At 34.6% G+C, this 23979-nt stretch overlaps 1 protein-coding gene across 1 annotated transcript; it reads left to right on the top strand.

Annotated features, from left to right (window-relative positions):
• The first annotated feature begins 2651 nt into the window (after window positions 1–2651).
• Window positions 2652–20733, top strand: LOC107809077 (protein BLISTER). Its single transcript, XM_075257031.1, has 13 exons — window positions 2652–3103; window positions 4732–5500; window positions 5687–6210; window positions 7738–7857; window positions 10331–10396; window positions 12166–12276; window positions 13361–13437; window positions 14133–14200; window positions 18564–18677; window positions 18785–18960; window positions 19092–19160; window positions 19504–19659; window positions 20098–20733. The coding sequence occupies exons 1-13, from the start codon at window positions 3047–3049 to the stop codon at window positions 20176–20178; spliced, it is 2388 nt and encodes a 795-aa protein (XP_075113132.1). The 5' UTR covers window positions 2652–3046; the 3' UTR covers window positions 20179–20733.
• The last annotated feature ends 3246 nt before the right edge of the window (window positions 20734–23979 follow it).

The following is a 23979-nucleotide window of genomic DNA, read 5'->3' as shown; positions in this document are numbered from 1 at the left end:
AAATCAATATATTGTTGCGTTATTACCATAATCTTTCATCTAACATCATTTTTGCACCCACAGTTACTGCGAAAAGTTACCAATTTTGGACTACAACTATTCTTCATTTCCAAACTAATTAGATTCTAATATATGAACTACTATTAAATATACATTTTACTGAATTTGGACTTATATCGTATTCCGATAATAAATGTTTTGAATAGGTACGGCAAGTCAAATTATTTTTCATAAGGTCTATCTAATAATGTGTTTGGCCAAGCTTCTCAAGAGGCCAAAAATTCTTCTTTTTTTTTTCTTTCCCAAAAGTACTTCCCCCCTAATTTAGGTATTTGGCCAAGATTTTTTGGAGAAAAAAAAGTACTTTTGAGAAGAAGCAGAAATAGTTTCTGAGAAATAGAAAAAAGTAGCTAAAAAGTAGCTTCTTCCCAAAAGCAAAAGCAGAAGCAATTTTGACTTTTCTTCTTACCAAAAATATCCTTAATAAAATATATAGTCCATTTGGCAAAGTTGCAAAAATCAGTTTTTTTGAGAAGTGTTTTTTTTCAAAAGTGTTTTTCTCAAAAGTACTTTTGGTGAGAAGCAGTTTGTGTTTGGCTAATTAGTTTGAAAAGCACTTCTGAACAGCAATTAGTGTTTGACGAAGCATTAAAAAACTGTTTCTAAGTGTATTTTTGTCAAAAAAGTGCTTTTGGAGAGAAGCTACTTTTTTCTGCTTCTCCAAAGCTGCTTCTGCTTCTCCTCAAAAATACTTTTTTTCCTTACAAAAGCTTGGCCAAACACCTCAATTTTTGGCCAAAAAAAAGCACTTTTGGCAAAAAAAAAAAAAACACTTTTGGCCAAAAAGAAGTTTGGCCAAACACGCTAATAGTATATACCAAATAACCGTTAAACCTAATACTTAGGATATTAATGTATAAGTATTTCTTTTTATTTTTAGGATAACTTTCTAATATATAGTGACTTTAGGGGTGAATGATTTATATTTGTTGAATGATTTTTAATATATTTAACTTATATTAAAAGAATTAAGTACTTTTTAATTTTATTTTCATATTTTAGTTAAATAAAATAAAAGATTTAATTATTGCCTGCAATAACAAATTTTTGAGATTATTTATTTACTTATAATATTAACTATTAAGTAATCTATTCATGTCCTTATTCGTAATTTGATACTTAAAATCACTTTCTGAAAAGCTTGGCCAAACACAAATTATTGCTCAAAAGTGTTTTTTAGAGCGATTAGCCAAACACAAATTGTTTCTCTTTAAGAGTACTTTTTTCAAAAATACTTTTGCAATAAGCACTTCTCAAAAGATTTCTCCCGTTTGGCAGGCTATAAAACTTAAAAACCTAAGAGGTGTAATGTCATTTTCTAAATTAAAAAGTTCAACAAAATTAAGAAAATTCATTCATTTTTTTATTGACTTAATCATTGTTGCAGGTGTGTCACGTGCCATCAAAAGTACACGTGTCAGCCTATAAAACCTTGCTGCAACGTCATATCTGTAACTGCCGGTGGGTAAAACAAATAATTAACGTCATAACAAAAAAACAAAAAAAAACACTAAAAAAACAAACGGAAAATGTACAAAAATATCCTTGAACTATTCGAAATAGCTCAAAAATATCCCTGCCGTTTATATTTTGGCCCAAAAATATCCCTCAACCGTTAGTTTTGACATAAAACTGACATGACAGTCCAACTCGGTTAGAGTTACTTATATGGTCGTCCACCTAAGCAATCCATATGTGAAAATTGTCTTTTCAAAAAGTTTTATTTTTCCAGAACTTTTTAATAAAATATAAAATCAACATTTATTTTGAAAAAAGTCAAAAATTTCGGAAAAAAATATTTATTTCGGATTTTTTTAATTAAAATACAAAATCAACACATATTCCAAAAAAGTAAAAAATTTACAAAAAAATTATTCTTGAATGGGGTTTATGATTTGATTAAAAAAACTCCATTGTTCTCTTTTATGAATTTCGGAGTTATGTCTCTGAATGCTTTTGAATCTAGTAATAGAGCAGTTATGTCTTGGAACATTATCCCTTTATAATTTCAACCCCATTCTTTATCTCCAAAAAAGAAAATTAACACACAACGTTTACAAGAAAAAAAATTAAAACTTTATCTGTACAACAACAAAGACGTCAGTTTCTTAATCCTAAACAAGTTGGGGTCGGTTATATGAATTTTCGATATCTATAATCGTAAATTCACAAAAGAGAACAATGGAGTTTTTTAATCAAATCATAAACCCTAATCAAGAACAATTTTTTCGTAATTTTTTTTTTACTTTTTTCGGAATAAGTGTTGATTTTGTATTTTAATTAAAAAAAATTCGAAACAAATATTTTTTTTCGATTTTTTTTTTTTACTTTTTCCAGAATAAATGTTGATTTTGTATTTTATTAAAAATTTCTGAAAAAAAAATTCCGAAAAAAATTATTTACACATATGGATTACTTAGGTCGACGACCGCGAAAATAATTCTAACCCAGTTTGGACTGTCATGTCAATTTCAATGGCAAAACTAACAGTTTAGGGTTATTTTTGAGCCAAAATATAGACGAATGGTATATTTTTAGCACAAAAAATAAACGAACTATATTTTTAAGCTATTTCGAATAGTTTAATCCGAAAAGCAAAATAACAAAAGTTCAAGAGCTGCAAATCTACAGAAAAAGAAAAAAATAGAAAACATTTGAAATGAGCTTTTTCTTTTTCTTTTCACTTTCTCTTCTTCTTCGATCCCATCAGAGCCCTTATTCTGAATCAAATTGAGGTTTTTTTTTTCTTCCCCAACATTTTTAAAATTCCAAATTTTGGTCCCTCAATTACTCGAATTTTTATCCATTTACCCCGAAATTGAGAATTGAATTTGTTATTATTACTCACAATTATTTCTTGTATATGAAATGAAATGTAGATTTGATTGACCTGTTTTGTTATAAGAGAATCTGGAGTTTAATTTTTTTAAATTAGGGTTTTGGGGCGAGGATTTAAGAGGAAAGTTTTGATTTTATGCGAATTTGAATGGCGTCAGCTCAGGTGCTAAAAAAGCAAGAGCATTTGCAAGCTGGGAAAAAGAAGGTACTTGAGTTTTTTTTTAATCTTAGAAAAGAGATGCTTTGGTTTGGTTTAAGGATATAATTTGTTAAGGTTGTAGGATTACTTAATTTACTTGATTGTTTGCAAATTAATGTTTAATATTTGGTAATGTTAATGAGCTGAGTTCTATGAGTGGAGAAGATTTGTAATGAATCATATTCTACTTCTGATTGCGTACAAGTTGGAGTGCGGTAAAGAAATCTCTTACTTTGAATTATCATAAGTACCTTTGAATTGTTATCATATAGTTGAAGTTTGCGGACTCCCTATGTATTTACAAGAATGTGACACATCGAGGTGGATCCAGGATCTAAACTTTATGGGTTTGGGATGTGATCGAACCCACTAACCATTTGACTTAGTTAACAACAACAACAACCCACTAAGATCCCACAAGTGGGATATGGGGAGGGTAGATTTGGTCTGAGCCAAAGCTACTGAGGTCAGTTGAACCCTTAGCTCCTAATGTAACGGGGAAATTTGAGGTGCACTGTCTATTTATCCTTTATCATCCATAAACAAGGATTGCGATATGGCTTTTGATTTGTGAAATTCATGCAATTTCAATTGTTTTGTATGAATTAAAACACATCAAGACTAAGGTTTGAGGTAGCTTGAGAAGGTGCTTTTTGTTGATATTTCCTTTTCATGTCTGGTGGTTGGATAAATTCTAGATTTTCAAACTGTTATAGACAGTTCTACTCAAGTGAGGCTGGCAGTGAAAGATATCATTGCCTAGATCATCTTCTGTAAGGCAGAGCTTATAATGTCACAATACTTGAACGGAACTAGCATGAGATGAGACCGATGGTGATGCTTTTTGAAAGACTTGGTTATACGAAGATTTGATACTCGGAAACATGTAATCAGGTAAAGCTGGTCAGGGATTGATTTAGATGATAGAAAACCTTTGAGCCTTATGTGAAGCATCGGTGCTGATCAATCTGATCGTTTTAGGTAGAAGTGAACATTAGCTGTGTTGAGATAGCTGTTTCTATTTTTTTTGGCTTATCCCTAACAGTATAGCTGATAATACTGCATAACTGGTATACTATTGATTTCAGAACATCTTCTATTAAGGCAGTAGTTAAAAGAATTGTCATTTGTCAGTACAAAGACTCTAATATGTTGGCTGACTGGTTTTGGGTGGGGTACGCGTTCCCTTCCTCCTGTGCAACCAGGTTTTGCTTTCCTATACTACGACATTGGTGCGGATGTATTTCGAAAGCACATTGGTGCGGATATCTTCTAAAAGATCGCACCTTAAAAGCTCCGGACGCCATCTTTCAAAATGTTAATCTTGTCTTCACTTTGCCGTTGTTTAACAATTTGAATACTTGTGACATCAAGAACTCCAAAGAAATATGAGTTGGTGTTGTCCCACGAGATGTGGCATCCTGCTAATATTATGGTTATCATCATACGAACCTCTAGATTAATCTTCTTTTGTATTAAAAGAGGTTGTTGGCTGCTCCTTTTTTTTCTATTGTTTCGACTTCACTAAATTGCTATTGCCTTGTCTATGTTCTGAACATCACCTGCTTTTGCTCTTTATAGAATTTGGTGCACTTCTTATTTATCTGATACTTTTGCAATGGTATCATTTGCAGCTAGAGGAGTTTCGCAAGAAGAGAGCAGTAGAGAAGGCTAAAAAGGCGACTCCAAATAGTCAACAGCTTGCTTCTGATGGAGGTGTAGAGAATCAATCTTCGGTAAATGAGCACTCTAGAATTAAGGACTCCAGTGGAGCTGGTACATCTGATGCTGTTGGCGGATCTGTTCTAGAACCTTCTGAAGTACATGCTAAGCATGATTTTGCGAAGCCTGATATTACCCAGAAGTCTGATTCAATTTTTTGCCAAGATGCTAATGCTGGTGCTACGGCTAGTTTGTACAAGTACAACGATGATGCTGTTCTAACTTCTGCTGTTCGTGCCAACAGTTATGATTTTGGTTCTTCCAATTCAGCGTTATCTCATTTAGAAGATAAAGGGTCTAAAAGTGATGAGAATCTTAAGGTATCTGAAAGAGTTAGTGATACTTATGACTCCACTGAGAAGAGGGAGAATGATGGGGCCTTAGAAGGTCTTCCATTCGGATTTGCAACTAGTCACTCTACAGCCATTTTTCCGTCATTGCCCCCCAATAATGACAGAATTTCAAGTCAGTTCACCTATGATGATCTGGGTAAAAGCATATCGGAGGAGAATCATGCAAAGGATCATTCTGTAACTAATGATGGTACTTCTCATGCTTTTCCTGCAAATGTCTCACCTTCAAATTCATTTGGTTCACCTTCAAATTCATTTGGTTCTCACCAAGACAAGCCAAGTTATACAGATCGCTGGACTAGTGGCATGAGTTCCTCTTCATATGGTGGTAATTTTCTTGGTTATATTGTATCTGTTCTGCACCTGAAGAACCTTTGTTTCCATAATTTCTTTATCTCCTTTTCTCCATTTATATATGGTTTCTTTGACCCAGCAAACTGATTAATGTAATGCACTATTTGCTTTGCCGCATTGATGGTGCACAATCTGATATCTATATCCCCTTTTTTGGTAGATTACATGCCTCGTGCTACCAGTGTCACAAAATTTTATCCTGAAGTTGGGCGAAATGATGTTGCTGTGGGATCTAGTAATTTTGTGCTGCCTGATAAAGGATACAGCCAGTTAAGTGGCTCCGGTATTGACTCGACTAAAACTTCTCCTTGGGCGTCGGACTCCAAGTATGATGGTTTTAGTTTTGATGCTAGAAGTTCTTCTAGTTACTCACAGATGTCTCTGCTCACAACTGGGGCAACTGGGAGGAGATCTCCATCTTTCCTTGATTCCATCAACATTTCAAAAGTTTCTGCTGCATCCCCTCCCTCAATAGGATCATTCACTACAGACACATGTAACTCTGTTCACCCTAAGGACAGTCTGGGTTCATCAAATTCTGAGAACTTGACAAATCCTTCAAAAATTACTGGTAATGGGGTGGATCCATACAAGCATGCTGTTGAGAAAGATGTGGGAAACATGGACAATAGACATCCATTTTACTCACAAAAGCAAAATGAAGATTTTGCTGCTTTAGAACAGGTTATTATACAATTTTCCCTCTTTTAAATAGTAGGTCTACAATTGTTGAATACCATTTACCTATAGAAGCTAAAATTGCTCCTTACTTCCTTCCTTTTGGATTAGCATATATTCTTATTGCCTACTTTAGTGAGAACATTGGACTGGAAACAAATGCTGTCCAGTCACCAACAATGTGATGCTTCTCATAAAGCAGATTGCTTATTCAGCTACCAAAATTTCCTAAGTATCATGAATTGGTTCAAATAATGGCAATTGATAGGCACAAGATTTAGAGTCTCCTACTCAGTTGACTGTGAAAACTAACTATTTCATTGTTTCAGGCCCGCTGTCAAAAATAGCAAGCAATTTCATGAACTTCAAGTTGTTAGCCACAATGGGTGTAAACTAGGATGTAGAAACTCTACTCATAACAACAGATCTTGGCACAATTTTAGATGAACTGCTTATATAGGGCATACTAACATAGAGTTGTCTTTTGTCTAAGAGCATGTTAGATCGATTAGGTAGCGTGAAAATCCTTTGACAAAAGAAAGAAAAGAGAATGATGTCTGGTGTTTTTTTTTTTTTTAAATTTATGAAAAATGAAGAACAATATACCTTATTCTCAAGGTTTTCTTTTGGAGTAAATGAGTAATAAACATATGATCTCTATCAAATAGAAGATATTAAGTGCTAGAGAAGGTTCTAAAATAGTGTACACTGTATAACATGTGGAAATAATGCCATCCACTTTAAGAGATTCCTTAGCCAGAGCTTTATTTAATTTGCACCTTGTAATATATATGATAGGCGAGTAGCAAGTTCAAATCCTGCTGGGGAACCAGGTCTGGTATTCATGTGGAGACGTTTGAAGCCTTGAAGGAGCGAGGCCCCATTATCTACCGACTTTTGTAACCGGAGCCTACGGTTTTGTCGGTTATTATATATATATATATGTACACACACATATACATGTTTACACATGTGCATATACAATTTAAGCTGGAAAAAGAGAAATAATGTCGGTATGTTGAATGTGCTGAAAGGTAATTTGATGCGAACTGAAACTGCCCAAAACCCAATCATGTTTCTTGTTTTTAATTGTGAACTACAGAATGTCCTGTGCATTTATTAAGCTAAAAGAGTTTTTTCCTGCAGTGAACGGATATGAGTAATAAACACACACCTTGTTGCTTCATTCAAATAATACTGTCAAGATTTATGGTCTCATGCATTTGTTTATTTTTCTTGTTCCAATAAAAGAATGGTGCCATGCATTTCTACATATCCAGGGTTGATGGAGCTAAAAGAAAAAGATAGAATAGGTATTTCTAGTGTATACTAATAATTAAAGGTCACTTGAACTTCATCATTCAGATAATATCCAAAATCAAGAATTGGCATCTTCCGTTTCTATTGAGGGGTGGGACAGCCTTTGGAAAGAAAAAGACAGGGACATGCATGACCCATATTTGTCCGGATATCGGATTTTGTATAGGATCTGTAGTAGTAAACAGTAACATGCTCTATGCTTATTTTCTACAGCATATTGAAGATTTAACACAAGAGAAGTTCTCCTTACAACGTGCTCTTGAGGCTTCACGAGCTCTAGCAGAGTCTCTAGCTGCTGAAAATTCAACTCTGACAGATAGTTATAACCAACAGGTATACTTTCATACTTCTGCGTTTATTCAGAACTGTCAAAAGTCAATACTTAGCAGGCTTTCCATAGGGAAGCATATGCAAGCTTAAAATATATGTTACATAGGCCACGTTGTTTCCAAACCCAATGAGAAGCTTTCAGATTAACTGTTGGCAAAATAGAAGTTCTGATTCTCCCTTATACAACTTGTCAGCATTATTATGTGTCAGCTGTTTTCTTATGGTAACTTGTACATTAATTATTTTCTACATTTTTGTTGTCAAACCTAATGCATTACTAAAGGATTATGTGCCATCCTCATGGTTTTCTGGTAGAAGTATGTAATGAGTATTGTACGACTGTTCTTTTCATGCGTTTTTGTTGAAATCCTAAAATCCTTATCAAAGAAATAGTGTCGTTTTCTTATACCAGTGTTAGGTACTAACATAGAATAACTAAGTCAAAATTGTTACATCCTGTCTTTATAGTGTTCATGTAAAGTGTTCATCGAGTCCCTTTAGTCTAAGATTTACATGAGAACTTGCTGGCGTGTATTGATAGAGAATTATAAGTAAAATGGACTACAAAGTCATGGAGTTGTAAGCAGAAAGGCACCAAAATAAACTAGAGTAATGGGGCTTTTGTTGTTGTTGGTGGGTCGTGCTGCCAACACTAATCTCATAATAACATTTGACTGGATAACTATATAGGATCCCAAGACAACTCTCATTGTTACGTCCTAGTGGCATACCTACTCTATAGGCTATTTACTTGAGCACGTTTGGCGTAGCTGATTAAAAGTAGCTTAAGAACATCAAGTGCCGGAAAACACTTTTTAAGTGGTTAACCTGAATCTATAAATAAGTAATTACATGGTTGGATAGAAGTGCTGAAGCTAATAATAAACAATGAATGTGTTTGGTAAAAAAGTCCGCACTTTTTTATTAAGACGATTGAAATGCTCTTAAAGCTATTTACAAAAAAAATATAAAATGTATCGTTACATGGAAAAAGATCAACAATGGAAATGAACTGGAGAGGGAGTTTCGGGTTTTGTTTTATCAAGCGTTGGGGGATAAAATAATACTTTTGAAGGGCTTTATAAAAAAAAGTACTACCTTTTTTCAATTTATGTGACATATTTTCCTTGTTAGTCCATTCCAAAAAGAATAACACATTTCTAAATTTGGAAACATTTTATCCATTTTACTCTTAATGAGAAGCTTTATAGTCACACAAATGTATGGCCCCACAAAGCTTTTACTCTTTAAGCTTAAGACCACAAGTTCCAACTGTCTCTCTTTTCTCTTAAACTCCGTGCCGAGTCAAACTACGTCTCATAAATTGAAATGGAGGGAGTGATGTTTTGGTTGATTTTGCTTATACTTTACTAAATGCTTAGATGAGCCAAAAGTACTTATAAGATGGTTTCCACCAGCTTAAAAGCTTATCCAAACACCCACTTATTTTCTTCATAGTTGAAATACCTTTTATTCAATATATGCTAGTGAAGATTAGCTCTGGGTCAGTGTCTAAATGTCTTCTTGGAGGCATGATCGAAGAGCTAACTTACCTTGAAAGCTACATCAGTGTGAGAATGAACTACATAGAGCTTCATAGACAACTATGCACTAGTCTGCACTTGGCCCCTGTGTAGGTTCTGATCTGAGTAGTTATGTTACATGGAACGAGTACGGGTATCCAATACGCCTTGCAGATTCATCATTATTTAAATCTTGAACTCTAGGATACAAATATAGGTGCAGTTGGCAAGACATGGCTAGTAGATGTATACATATCTCAGTATTAATTGAAAAGTCATAGAACTAGAACAAGTGTGTGCCTTAGGTGTGTGTGTTTTTGTGTCTACATATGTATATTTAGCAATAATTATGAGAATGAAAATAAAAAACTGGAGTTGCAGGGCAATAAGTTCTCGTCAGAGAGCTTCAGAGACAACAATGCGCTACTCGGGCACTTGGCCCCTGTTTAGGTTTTGATCTGAGTAGCTAAGTTACATGGAGATGAGCACGGATATCCAATACGGGTGTGGATTAGAGGTTAGATTCATCATCATTTAAATCCTAAAATTCTGGAATACGAATAAGAATATGGTGCCAATCCTATGCGTATCCCACAACTCACACCTAAATCCTGCTGGATCAGACATGGTGTGGCAGGTGGTTTTGAAGGACTTGTGTAACAAAGCTGAGCAGTTAATTAGTCACCTGTCAAAGCTAAAGGTTGTTAAGTGCTTATCATAAAATTTGAAAAAGGACTTTTTGAGTCCACATCAGTTTATGAATTATATTCTCCTTTCTCTTGGTTGAGTTTTAGTTCTTATGTGTGCTTTTGTTTTTTTTATCATTTTGCAATACATCTACATGACCAGTTCATATTGCTGGTTTCTCCTTGAAAATCTTTACACTTTTGGTAATGATGTGTGTGCCTTTACGTTTTGCAATAAATCTACATGACCTGTATTTTCTTTTGTAGGGAAGTTTTGTTGCCCAACTAAAGGCTGAGATGGAGAAGTTGCAGGAGGAGATTAAAGTTCATCTGGTCTGTACAATCTTGCTTGCTTACCCCCAGCTGTACTGTATTACAAAATCTGCATTTTCCTTTTTAGAGTCTTCCGGCACTTCTAGGTGTTCTGTTTCCGCAACATATTTGAAATGTTGAACTTCTGGAAGTTGTTAGTGATGACTTGCATTTATTATCATTTTTTATAAGGACTTGTATTTGGTTTTATTCTGTTTGAATATTATTTATTATATTTATTATTATTATGATTAGTGCACCCTTGAAAACAACATAACAACATTCTTTTTAAACAAAAAAAAAGAATCTATTCGAGGGGAAGAGGACTCGAACCTCCACGCTATTTAGCACAAATTTTTGAGTCTCGTGTGTGTACTACTACTACTATTATTATTATGTATATCTGACTTTTTCACTTTTTATTTTTGTTTGGTAATGATGATGACATGAGTTGAGCCTAAATGGAGATTCATATAGCCGAACCCAATTTGTTTTGTAGCTGAGGCATAGTTGTTGTGTTTTATTCCCTTTGATTTATCAAGAAGTAATATTGATCAATTTGTTTTGGAGTTGTTGATGTGACATCTTAAAAGTTATCATCCAGCACTATACAGATTGGAAGAGAACTAGTTTAAAGACGTTCTTTATCATCTAACAGACTTGATTTGCTCTATGTAAAAGTTAGAAAGTGAAGCAATACATACTGGTTATCCGAATCTTCCATTTCTTTGCTTCTTACTTCTTTTTCCCTTTCTGTGGAGTGTGCAATAGTAATATGGTTTTAACTCTTTAGAGTACAAATGATTTATTAAATGATCAAGAGAGTTGATTGGTAGTTGAAGAATTTAACATAGTTGCTTCTCAAGTATGTCACACTAGTATCTATTACTCCCTTTGTTTCATTTTGTATGACACTTTTCCTTTTTAGTTCGTTCCAAAAGAAAGACACTTTTTTATATTTGGAAACTTTTAAATTTTAAACTTCCAAATTTATCCGTATGACATGCTCTTACAACCATAGAAATGTTATGTGATGTTTAAGACCATAAGTTTTGAGGGTGCTTTTGATATGTACCAGAAGCTATGTTGCACGGACTCTCCAAAATATTGCTGCACCGTGTCGGATTCTCCAAAATACACTGCTTTTGGAGAATCCGACACGCACCCGGCGATATTAGAGTCCGAGCAACATAGACCAGAAGTCTTTCTTTCCTTTTAAAACTATTTGCGCAGTTAAAGACCACCATATAAAATGAATCAGAGGGAGTATTTATCAACTTGTTTGTTTCTTTACTTGAATTTCTGTCTTTCATGATCAAAACTTAGTCCTTGTTCCGCACTTTCTTTGATCTGGCTTCATTAAGTTTGTTTACTGTCTCATAGTCTGACATTTGGTCTGGCAAATGGTAACGGATTCCCTAACTGATTTTGAATGGTTCTCCAGATTTAAATTTTGTCAAGAGGCATACATTTTGAGGTATCTGTAAAAACCTGTTGAAGAATGTATTTAATCACCTTACTTGTCAAAAAACTGTACTTGAGCATCTAAAATCTGGTTACATATATCTAGGATCTTCTGGACAAGGTTCTGGAGCTGTATGACTATGATGTACTAATTTCATTTATTGTCTTTGTTTAGATGAGCTGTGTGCCATCTATACATGGAAAACTCGCTCTTTTTTCTTTCCATCAATTTTTGTAATCAGATGGCTGGATGAGTCAGTAGCTTTCAGTATTATTGTAATTTGAGGTATATGATTTGCTTTCTTTATTGAGTTCAATGTAACTAGGGTGAACTTGAAGCCGTGAAAATGGAATATACAAATGTACAATTGGAATGTAATGCTGCTGATGAACGCGCCAAGTTGTTGGCGTCCGAAGTGATTGGCTTGGAAGAGAAGGTAATTAGCTGCAGTATTCCCTTCTGTTGACCCAAATAATTTGTTAGGCGTGTCTATATCAATATAATTTGTTAGGCATGTATTGACTTTAAAGTGATTTAACACTACTTCCTCTTTGTTAATGGTTTCACATTGAAATTTGAAACTTGTTTAACTTCGTTAACATACATCATAGCTTGAATTAGTGTAATGTCATTTCATTTTTAATTGTAATTTAGTGGAAGTCATGGTGTATATATAAGTTGACTGTATTGACTTTGAAATAAGGAATTATAGACTTTATGTTTCACTATCTAATTACTTAGTTTTGAATTATATGTCAGGTTTGTTCAATGTAAAACAAAACTTAAGCTGTTTAAGTGGAGCCTAATGTCTGGAGCATTTTTGCCTTATCAGACACATCAGGCGTTTAATCACTTAATACTTATTCAGTTCAAATGGTAACAGCATTTCTTGCAATCGTATGCTATTCTTGTACTTCACATTTTTGGTATGAAAAAAATAGTTCTTTGTCAAAGAAATTGACTGTTAAGTAACTGCAAAGAAAATAGAAATTGGCTTCTCCAGATGTCTGCACAACAGTTTGCGTTATTTCACTTATTTGTTTAAACTATCTTCTACCAAGTATTAAAAGATGATGTCTTGTTAATGTTTGAGTTTCTCACATATAATGCTGTGGCAGTTAGAGGGAAATCTGGTCTTTTTGTCAAGCTTTCTGATGGTCTAAGGATAACGGTTAACTTAATAACTTATAGTTACTTAAATCAAATAATGCTAGTTTTGGGTGATTGAGATGTCCAACCTGTGTATTCTTTTTCACCCGTCCTTTTAGGTAAGTGGATGCTGTTTCTTTTTTCTCTCTTTTTCTTTTTCGTGTTTCTTTCCTGGGATAGAATCTTTGCCAACTAAATATGAACTCTCTTTTGTGCCTGTTCTTTCTTTTTATTTTCTCCCATTCTGTTTGTAAAAAAATGTTATTGATAATTGGCTGAGACCGTAACTTTTGTTCTTTTTTTTAATTTTTTTAATAATAGGATAGATTATTTTTTCTGGTCTTTATATTTTTGTCTACAACATTTTGTAGGCACTTCGTCTAAGATCTAATGAGCTTAAACTGGAGAAAGAGTTGGAGAAGTCACTAGCTGAAATGTCTTCTTTCAAGTATGTTCGAGGCTTGACTGTAAATTAATTAAGGCCGTCATGTTCCCACATAACTTTGTTCTGGTTATAGTTGTCATTTTCTTCTCTTCTCCATTTTTCCTTCCTCCTGTCGTTTAGACTCTCCACTCTTTTAGAGCGGGCATGCATCTTTTCATTTTGTAAAGTTGTAAAATAGTCTTTTCTCTGGTTTCTTGTTGGTGTACCTATGAGGTGCCTATTTGTATAGATGATCTGGTTTTCTTCCTTGAGAACCATGTTGTGGTGTAGGTTCTCTTTTGTTGGCATACAGCTTGTATACGGGGTTCTCCCCTTCTTTTAATAAAATTATTTACCTTGTCAAAAAAATAAAAGAAGAGGGAGGTGAGTTGTGGTTTAATTGTTTCTTGGTAATGGAAATACCGATTGTTTGATGAATATGAAAAAGATATGCCAAATGATGGCAGAATGTGTTGCTTTTACTTATGATGCTTCTAAAGGATTCGTGGCTTCTGAAAGTAACTAGTTGAAAATCATATTGAGCAGCTGCATGTATATGATCTCATACTAATCTGTATTGGCATAAAAGTTGTAGCATTGAAGTGAAAGTGGGTAGTGAATATCAGAATAAAAAGTTGAATCTTTTTCCCATTGTCATTAACCTTTAGATATCTGTGGAGATGTGTATTGATCTCACTTAACTCTCTATCTTTTTGCAGGAAGAAAATTTCTAGCCTTGAAAAAGATCGTCAAGATCTGCAATCAACAATTGATGCTTTAAAAGAAGGTAAGATATGGCTATATCTGCTTGTGCGTACAGAAAAAGCAGTTTGCTTTTTTTATTGGAATTCAGTGTGCATCTGCAGGGACACATATGCTGTGTCATTTTGACAAGTTTCACTGCCTTAAATTTTCTTAAATATACATCCCAGGATCGATAAATACATCCAACTATCACAAATAAAATCATTAATCACACTCTGTTCAACACGATTAAAAAAAGATTACACTCAGTTCAATAAGTACATAATAAGCCACAAAAAAAAAGTACGTAATACTGCCAATTTTTTTTTTTTTTTTTTTTTTGATTTGCACCGGGTGTCCGAGTCTCTTCGAGCCCCGACTAATCCGGGGGTGCACAGGCATGTAATACTGCCTATTCTGTTGGCAAAATGGTTCGTGATATTCTAGCTGTAATATCCCAACGTTGGTTGTGTTTGGGAGAAATATAGGTCAACACGTCTGCAGTCTGGTCATTTGATTAAGATAAAGTACCAAAACTAATTTTATTGGCTGGACTTATTATGCATATTCTCATGGAAGCAGTCGTCCAAAGAGTCTATAGGACTCCAAAGAGCAGCTTCCGAGTACCAAAAACGAGTGCTTTGTTATAGCTTCAACCCAATGAACAGTATCTTCTGACTGTTCATTTTGTTTATTTATGGGTACCCTGGCTCCTTTTCTCGGATAAGTTATAGCAGCGTTACTCGTTCAAGCCATTGAGGGGTAGGACCATTAAGATGCGAGTTGTCACGACCCGGGTTTCCCCACCATCGGGAGTCGTGATGGCGCCTACTAACGGAGCTAGGCCAGCCAAACTTTAAACATTCTCTGATAACTTCTCAACAGTAACCATATACGAAATCAATTAAATAAATAAAAAAAAAACGGAAGACTTTAAGTTTATAAAACTGAAATTCAAATGCGGAAGTTTAAGACAAATCTCTACCCAAAATCTGGTGTCACTAACTCACGGACTGCTAAAGAGTGCTACAAACAAGTCTGAATGGAAATACAAAATATCTGTCTCGGTACAATGAAGACAAACTAAACATGGAGAAGGACTTCGGCCTGCGAACGTCAGCTAGGCTACCTTGAAGTCTCTGGACTGAAGTCAGCTCCCGATCAATATGCTACTGCTGCGGTCCTAAAGCTGCTCCGGTACCGTAATCTGTGCAAAAAGCACAGAAGTGCAGCATCAACACAACCGACCCCATGTGCTGGTAAGTGTCTGGCCTAACCCCGGCGAGGTAGTGACGAGGCTAGGACCAGACTCCAGATAAACCTGAGCAGATATATAATAATGTTGCGGAAGATAAACAGGAATAAGCAGTTTAAAATGGGAGGGGTACATGCTTCGGGGAAACATATCAAGACCAACAAAGAAACTTATTAAAATATGAAAGGACAGCTCAATACCTACAACGATACAATAACAATACTGTTGTAGCGTGCAACCCGATCCCTTATCATTTAACATTGTTGCGGCGTGCAACCCGATCCACATATATATATAACTGTTGCGGCGCACAACCCGATCCAATATAATATCTGTTGCGGCGTGCAACCCGATCCAAATATATATATAAATATATATATAGCAGTTGCGGCGTGCAACCCGATCCAATTCATTATCTTGTGGTAGGCGTACCACCCGCTCCCATTTCATTATCTTGTGGTAGGCGTACCACCCGCTCCCATTTCATTATCTTGTGGTAGGCGTACCACCCGCTCCCATTTTAGTTCATCAATATCGTCGATGAAAACAATCACGAACAAATCCAAATAGGGAACATAAGGAATATACTAACTTCCCGGCAAGGGAGAAACAGCTATAACCAAACTCGTTACAACATCTAACTACTTCAGTTATAACTAAACTTATTACAACACCTAACTACCTCAGCTATAACCAAACTCGTTACAACATCTAACTACTTCAGCTATAACTAAACTTATTACAACACCTAACGCAAAGAATCATCAACCTAAGCATCCGTAATATCAAATAAGAACATAATGCAAGGGAACCACAACTCAACAATAGCCCGGCAAGGGTGCAACGTGATAATCTCTTCCCTTTCTCACTTTTACTTCACGACTCCCTTCACCACTCGAGCCAATACTCTAGAGTTTCAATTATCACTTATACTTTCACAATTCGTTACACAACTGGAGTCAACGCTCCTCAATGTTCATAGGTCACAATTCTTTCCACAACTTTACACAACAAAAATAGAAATCTTCATCAAGGCATGAATAATACAACAAGATCATGGAAATCACAATATAAGACTCACGGTCATGCTTGTCACCAACGTATAGATACTCGTCACCTTGCCTATACGTCGTACTCAACAAGAAGCAAGTAGCAGATATGACTCAACTCCTAATCCCTCAAGCTAAAATTAGACCGAACACTTACCTCGAATGCTCCAACTCAAGTCTCGATTATAGCTTTACCTCTCGAATTCACCACCCAACCGCTCGAATCTAGTCACAAATTGCTTGAATGCATTAATAATTACTATTGGAACTAACCCCAATGCATAAAAATAGTTTTTACAAGGTTTTTCCCAAAAAGGTCAAAAATACCCCCGGACCCACGTGGTCGAAACTCGAGGTTCGGACCAAAACCCGGTTACCCATTCTCCCACGAATCCAAATATATGTTTTGTTTTGAAATCGGACCCCAAATTGAGGTCCAACTTCTCAATTTGTAGAAAACCTAGGTTCTACCCAAAACACCCAATTTCCCATGAAAATCTTTGATTTGAAGTTGAAATCATGTTAAATGATGTTAAGAAGTGAAGAAATTAAGTTAGAAATCACTTACCAATGGTTTTGGAGAAGAAAAGTTGTTTGGAAAATCGCCTCTTAGGTTTTGGGTTTTTGAAAAGTGGAAAAATGACTGAAAGTCCCGAATATATATACTTTTGCTGGGGGCTGGCGCGGACCGCGCAGAAATGTACCGCGATCGCGCAGAAATGTACCGCGATCGCGCCGAGGGAGGGAAGAAGTGGGCTTTCTCTGAACCCACCCAGCGCGGACCGCACTGATTTGGTGCGCGGCCGCGCTGGTCGACCCTCTGAACTCCACCACGCGGATCGCACAGAAAAGCACCGCGGCCGAGTGGCTGCCAGAGCGGACCGCGCGGAAATGACCGAGGCCGCACTGGGGCCTGCAACATCTGAACCTGCATTTTTAAGCCTAAGACCTCCCGGGCCCCACTCAAAGCTCACCCGAGCCCTCGGGGCTCCAAACCAAACATTCATTTGATCTCGAAAACACTTTACAGACTTACTCGTGCGATCAAATCGCCAAAATAACATCATATACATAGGATCAAGCCTCAAAACTCATGATTTTCTTTCAACTTTCATAAAACTCAAATTCCCCATTTTAAGTCCGAAACACGTCATATGACGTCCGTTTTTAGCCAAACTTTACAGATAGTGCTTAAAACATATTTAAGACTCGTACCGGGCGTCGGAACCAAAATACGAGCCCGATACCACAGTTTTCCGATCAATTTTCTTCTTCATTTTCCTTAATAAATTTCAGGAAACAATTTCACACAAAAATTCATTTCTCGGGCTTGGGACCTCGGAATTTGCTTCCGGGCACACGCCCAAGTCCCATATTTTTCTACGGACCCTCCGGGACCGTCGAATCACAGGTCCAGGTCTGGGTCCGTTTACCCAAAATGTTGACCGAAGTCAATATTATGCATATTAATATCAAAATTCATCAAATTTCTCACATAATTCGCATATTTCAACATAAAAACTTTCCGGCTACGCGCCCGGACTGCGCACGCAAATCGAGGCAACTAAAAGCGAGGTTTTCAAGGCCTCGGAAGCACGGAACAAGGAAGAATTACGGTGATGACCCTTTGGGTCGTCACACGAGCACTTCGTTTATCTGTAGATAATTTCATCATGCTGGAGTTAAAATGATTCCTCTGCTCCGTCATTGTGATTAATTTTGTCTTTTATTCGAATTCTTTTTGCATCCAGATGGTGCCTTTCCACAGGAAATGATTGATCTGTCATCCTTTTTGCTCCCTTTTGTAACAAACTTTCCTATTTCATTGCTGTATTTCTCTGATGAACGATCTGAGACTTGAACCTTACAAAATTTAGAGCTTTATGGCTCTGTCACTTCCAAGTAGGGCAAAATGCTGCAAGAGTTCTTATTTCTAAACTATTTTTATTATAATCTTTTGCGACTCTTGAAGTGATCTTGAGTTGTCAATATCCTTCCTACCTTTTCCTAATTTCTCTTTAATATGCTTAGTGTTGTAAGGCAGTCTCTTTTCTCCATCATATGCTTGATTCCTTTCTCTTCCCGATTCTTCTTCCCAACAGAAAAGAAGCTTTTGCAGTCCAAATTCCTAAAAGCTTCTGCTAATGGCAAGTCAGTTGATCCTAGCAGGAGTATGCCGGCAAAAATAGATGTATCAACTTCTACAGAGGATCTCTGTATGTATTTCAAATTTCTCAAATTACTGCCTCATATCTTTTGAAGGCCACTTTTTATCATTGAATTGCTTTTTATATATCATAGATTTCAAATTGTGTCCATTCAGGTGAAGATACTATCGCAAGTAGTACCATAAATGATCCTAATTTGGTTGGTGGTGCTGATGGCCCCGCCTTCTCTTCTCTGCCTGATTTTGGGCAGCTTAGTCTTGAAAGTTTGTCACTGGCCATTCCTCCAGATCAGATTAGGATGATCCAAAACATTAATACATTTATTTCTGAGGTAGCATGATATCCTTGAGACTGATCATTTTCTACACCCTCTAATTTAGTCCTATCTTCTTTGCTCCAAATAAAATCAGGCGTTCTTGACTATCAAATAACTAAAAATTGCACTACTTGGAATGATTACAGTTAGCCTTGGAGAAAGACGAATTGACAAAAGCCCTGTCAGTCGAATCTTCTCAGAGCTCGAAATTGAAGGTAACTTGATCCGATGTGCCAGACGGCAATCTCATTCTCTGCTTGTTCCTTTTCTTTCTACCTGAACTTTTTGATTCCTTTCTTTTCCCCTTTGTTATCTGTGAGTAAACAACATGCATATTTCTTTGGTCATATATGGACTTCTAATTTCTAAAAACTCATCCCCTCCAACATGCTCAGACATTCTTTTTAATATCTGGCGAGTTTCATGTAGTGTTTGTGTTAGAAGTCTCGCATTAATTTTCTTGAGGTTCATCGCTAGTTTAAAGGTGTATGCTAATAATTTTGTTTCTCATTATAATATTCTTGGGGGATTTTCCTTCTGTTCCTTTTGGGTTAAAAGGAGTTGAACAAGGACTTAACTCGAAAGCTTGAAGCTCAAACTCAAAGACTGGAGCTTTTAACAGCTCAAAGCATGGCAAATGATAACAGCCAAGCAAGGCAACCAGATGCAGTATCTGTACATGACAATATGGCGTATGCTGATGAAGGAGATGAGGTAAGCTTTGTAAGACTTTTACTGATATGACTTCTAAATACTGCTTTTGTGTGCTTCACAAGCCTTGTAAAGATGTTTTGTTGCCTTTCTATCTTGCAATTTTAGTAGTTCTGCACTTCTGCTCTTACCTTTCTTTGCAAAGGGAACTTCAAGCTTCAGTGAGATGAATAAATGACAAGGCCTTTATGCTCTAGGATTCCTTTTTTAAATTCATCTGTGTTAACCGGTAAACTACATTGATTATGGCAAGCTAAGAAAAACTTGAGTTTGAACTTTGACTCTTTCTCCTGGAGTCAAGTTGCTATCCAATCTGGCACCAGGCTGTTAATCTTGCATGTTGGTGCATATCGCCAAGCTGATAATTTCCAGTATGATTAGTTTGGTGGTTGCTGTAATTTTTCCTTTTTTGTTTCTTTTTTTGCATGTCATTTGGATCAGGTGGTGGAGCGGGTCTTGGGATGGATCATGAAGCTATTTCCTGGAGGGCCATCAAGACGACGAACCAGCAAGCTTCTTTAATCTTCACGGCAAGAGTATAATGACGAGTGGTTTTTTGTGAAAAGCTAGTCTTTTGCTCCTCTCCAGCCCTGTATTTTTGGTAGCCAGACGGAGTTCGGATTTTGTACATTATCCATGGTTTACACACGCCCCATTTTTTTCCACCAGAGAAGCAATTAGGGGCATATTGGAAGATGGGATAGCCAGTTCTCGACAATTTTGGCAATAAACATGATTTCGTTGTATACAAGGATTCGTTTATCAAACATTGTAATGAAGATCAGAGACAGAAAGATGTGGGGACGTCTACAGTCTACTTGATGTATTTCCAGAAGATGTCTTTAGTTGTCAATCATGAGAAGAAAAGGCTCAGATGTACTTTTTTCTTTTCTGGAAATGATTCTTTTTATATAAATATATTGTCTTCCTTATGTTGTATTTGCTGAAAACTGGGGCTTTAAGAAGCCGCAATATATCTAAAGATGATGTTGGCTGCCCTTTTTTACTTGCTCAGGAACCAGAACTCCATTAGTTTTTCCATTTAATTGATTATAATATTTTGTGGGTTCTTTGTTCTAGACAGGCAATGTATAGCTCAGTTGAATCGTGATTTGTATCTTCCTTTCCAAGTGCAATGCATGTCCTCCAACAAATGGGATTACAAATATTTTTTAATGATAATGGTATTCGGGCTAGTTTATATGTAGCTCAATTATTTTACCAAATAACTTTTATTGGTATAAATATTGAGCAACTCCATCCGTCAAGAACAAATATGATAATGACATCATTGTTTTATGAAGTGTGACAAAACCGATGATATTCAAAATCAAACAAAAACCCATTATTTAATTCCCTTCTATTCAAATTAATTGTCCAAAATTGATTTTGATAGTCCAAAAGGAAGAATCAGTATTATTCATAGTTACTCTTTGCAACCTAGCGTCAATTATTTGAATGTAACCTATTATAGCCTGAAAATTTTGAACAAAATTCTTAGTGAAAAATAGTACTCCTAAAATTAATCAATTTGACATTTTCAAATACCTAGCACGGATAGTGAATTTTCTTTAATATTTCAACATATAATTTGGGTTTGACGACCTGTTTTAAAATTTATAAATTTGATTAATTTAGGTTTGCGCAATTTAAACTCGACAAACTGCTGATTTATGAAAATACTTGATCTGGAAATATTCTTTTGTACTTTATCATGCAAAAAGTCAGAAATATCCAGATTTACAATTGGTAATTGAAAAATAGCCGCAGTTTCAAAAGTAATGGAAATTTAACCATCCTATATCATATATGTGTATGTGTAAATATATATATATATATATATATATATATATATATATATATATATATATATATATATATATATATATATATATATATATATATATATATATATATGAGAGAGAGAGAGAGAGAGAGAGAGAGAGAGAGAGAGAGAGAGAGAGAGAGCAATTTGGTATCAGAGCTAGAAGATTTTAGGACCATAAGTTTATGAAATAACATATTTTTTACTAAATACATAAGTTTCCATCACCACATAATATATATTACTTTAGATAGCATTAATAATAACATAGAATATAGAGAAACATTAGAATTATAACTGAACCTTCTTGAAAAACCAGAACTAGGTATTTTAAATAGTGAAGATTTTAAGAATTTTCTTCTCATTAAAATAGAAAGAATTAATATTGAAATAGAACAAGAAAATGATTATATCAAAACAATCATAAATAAGGTAAAATATATCCCATTAGGATAAAATATATTTATGTTAAGACAACATCCTTTAGCTAAATGAATAGCTTTTAATTATTGAATTTTAGGTAGAGAAATACAGAGAAAAGAAGAATTAAAGAAAATATTACAGAAAGTCAAGACTTTATTAATAACAACTTTAGAATTAGCTAAACAAATAGAAAAATCAGATCTAAAAATCAATAGAGAACCAAGTTATATAGTAAAATGTAGGATTAGTACAGAAACCATATTAGCTTTAGAGTGGGAGGTACAATATATAGAGGGAGAAATATATTTAGAAAATCAAAGAATAAATTTTTTTAAAAACTAAACAATTTGGATACCATTAGGTTAAACAAAATAGATAAATTAAAGAACCTAGAATATTTAGATTTAAAAATATACACAGAAAAGAAGTATAGAATATTAAAAGATAATTCAGTAATAAAGTGCAATTTCAGTAATGGAAAACATATATTACACACTGAAGATAAACAATATATTACTTTGGTAGATATAATAATCAACCTTCGCGAAAAATCTCAAGAAAATAATAAAAATATAATAAGAACACTAGAAATAGTAGAAGCATTACAAACTAAACAAAGAAAGACTTTAGAAAAATTATAGCAAAATTTTGATTTCTTAAAATCGCAAGAACTAGAAATTACAGAAAAATACAATTTCTGAACAATAAGTTTAACCTAGAAAAAATACCTATGAAAAACAAAATAGAAAAATTAATTAAAATTATTATAGAAAAACCTAAAGAACTAGAAATACAAACAACTAAATTAGTAGAAAAAATAACACATCAAGTTGAAGTACTAACAAGTGAGATAAACACCTTAAAAGAAAAGATAGAGACAATAAAAGAAATTGCTCTTTCATGAATTATTTAGATCCAGTTTATGATAACGCATTAAAATTAACAGAAAGATTTCAGCCCAATCCAGAAGGACTTACCAGCTATATTCCTCAAGGAAAGGCGGACTAAACAATAATAAAATAGAATAATACTTTAATAGTATTACTTTTAGAAATTAATAAACAATTAGATAAAATTATTAAAGAAAAAGAAGTAAAGACTTGAGTAAAAATTCCAAAAGTAGACGATTTAATAGAACAATTAAAAAGAGTAGAAATAACACCGCAAAAGGACAGACTTAAATTAAGAAAACCCCAAAAATGGACCTTTTTTCAGGTGGATCAAGAACAACAAACGAAGAGAGTTCATGAATAAGTTTTTCAGATAATAGAATAAGTAATAATATGTTAGCAAGAATTTTAACTAGGAAAAGACAAGAGGAAAAGCAATTAGACGAAATAATAGATATAGACAAAGACATACAAATTTTTCAACAAAATCAACTAAGGTTACTCAACCCAAAAATATTATATAATATAGGATATTTTTCAAATAATTCTCAATTGTATAGGCACTACAGAGAAGAATAATTATCAGCCATAAGAAATAAAGTTGCAACATTAAATTTAATCGACCCAGAATCAGTAAGACAAATAAAAAATTATAAAAAGAATTTAATGCATATGGGATTAATAGTAATTGGATTAAAAGGACTAACTAGAAATAATTTAGGAACTAAAGTACTAGTCGTGGTATATGATGACAGATGATCAGATCAAAAGAAATCTATAATAGGTTTAATAGAAGTAGACATGACCAATAATGAAGGAATATTCTATATTAGCCCGGACTTCATGATAAATTTAGCAGAATTTGAAAAAAATATTAAAATAATACAGACTAAAGGATACGAAGAAATGAATAATGGAAATAATCTACAAATATGTGTAGGGTTCATAGGAAAAATGACAACTAATAGTAATACAAAATTTAAAATTAAGGTAGAGGATGTAGAGGAAATAAAGGGATAAAATTAATAAAACCTATTAAGATAAATCCAGAAGAATATGCAGGATTAGAATGGAATCTAGAAGATTTCGCAAAGCCAAAAATATTCAAACCAGAATCTCATTTAATGTATACAAACTCAAAGGGAGAAACCTCAATTAGGTTTACTGATTACAACTGTTCTACCC

The sequence above is a fragment of the Nicotiana tabacum genome, chromosome 7, assembly GCF_000715075.1.
Source record: "Nicotiana tabacum cultivar K326 chromosome 7, ASM71507v2, whole genome shotgun sequence".
NCBI lineage: Eukaryota > Viridiplantae > Streptophyta > Magnoliopsida > Solanales > Solanaceae > Nicotiana > Nicotiana tabacum.
Note: the sequence above shows the minus strand (reverse complement) of the source record. Positions and strands in the feature narration are given on the sequence as shown.